Source organism: Penaeus monodon, chromosome 29 (assembly GCF_015228065.2).
Source record: "Penaeus monodon isolate SGIC_2016 chromosome 29, NSTDA_Pmon_1, whole genome shotgun sequence".
Classification (NCBI taxonomy): domain Eukaryota; kingdom Metazoa; phylum Arthropoda; class Malacostraca; order Decapoda; family Penaeidae; genus Penaeus; species Penaeus monodon.
The window spans coordinates 1,851,916-1,852,382 of NC_051414.1; the positions used below are offsets into that span (position 1 = coordinate 1,851,916).

The 467-nt window shown below is 64.7% G+C and overlaps 1 protein-coding gene across 2 annotated transcripts in view; it reads left to right on the forward strand.

The window, feature by feature from the left end:
* LOC119591893 (glutamate receptor ionotropic, NMDA 2B-like) overlaps positions 1–467 on the forward strand; it is a 182,298-nt gene that overhangs the window by 134,828 nt on the left and 47,003 nt on the right. For both annotated transcript variants that reach the window (XM_037940640.1, XM_037940642.1), the window contains exon 11: positions 237–355. In XM_037940640.1, the coding sequence (XP_037796568.1) occupies positions 237–355 (119 nt within the window). The remainder of the gene's footprint in view (positions 1–236; positions 356–467) is intronic.

Consider the following 467-nt stretch of genomic DNA (forward strand, 5'->3'; position numbering starts at 1 on the left):
CCTCCCTCCCACTCTCTATTCCCCCTGCGTCTCCCCCCGCCCCCCCTCCTCGCTACCCCATTCACCTCCCTCCCTCCCCCCTTTCTCACCGCCTCCCTCCCCCCATTTCCCCCGCCTCCCTCCCCCCATTTCTCACCGCCTCCCTCCCCCGCCTCCCTCCCCCCTTTCTCACCGCCTCCCTCCCCCGCCTCCCTCCCCCCTTTCTCACCGCCTCCCTCCCCCCGCCTCCCTCCCAGATCACCTTCATGGAGGAGCCTCCCTTCATCAACATGGACCCCCCGCACCCCGTCACCGGCAAGTGCACGGCCAACAAGGGCGTGCCGTGCAGGATCGCCTCGGACGAGATGATGCAAGGGTGAGTGAGCTTTTCATTCGGGTTTCTCCCTCGGTTGCCTCTGGTTGGGAACCTCGCTTTGGGGGCTTATGGCGCGGGCTGTGAGGCTGTTTTTTTTCTTTTCTTTTCTTTT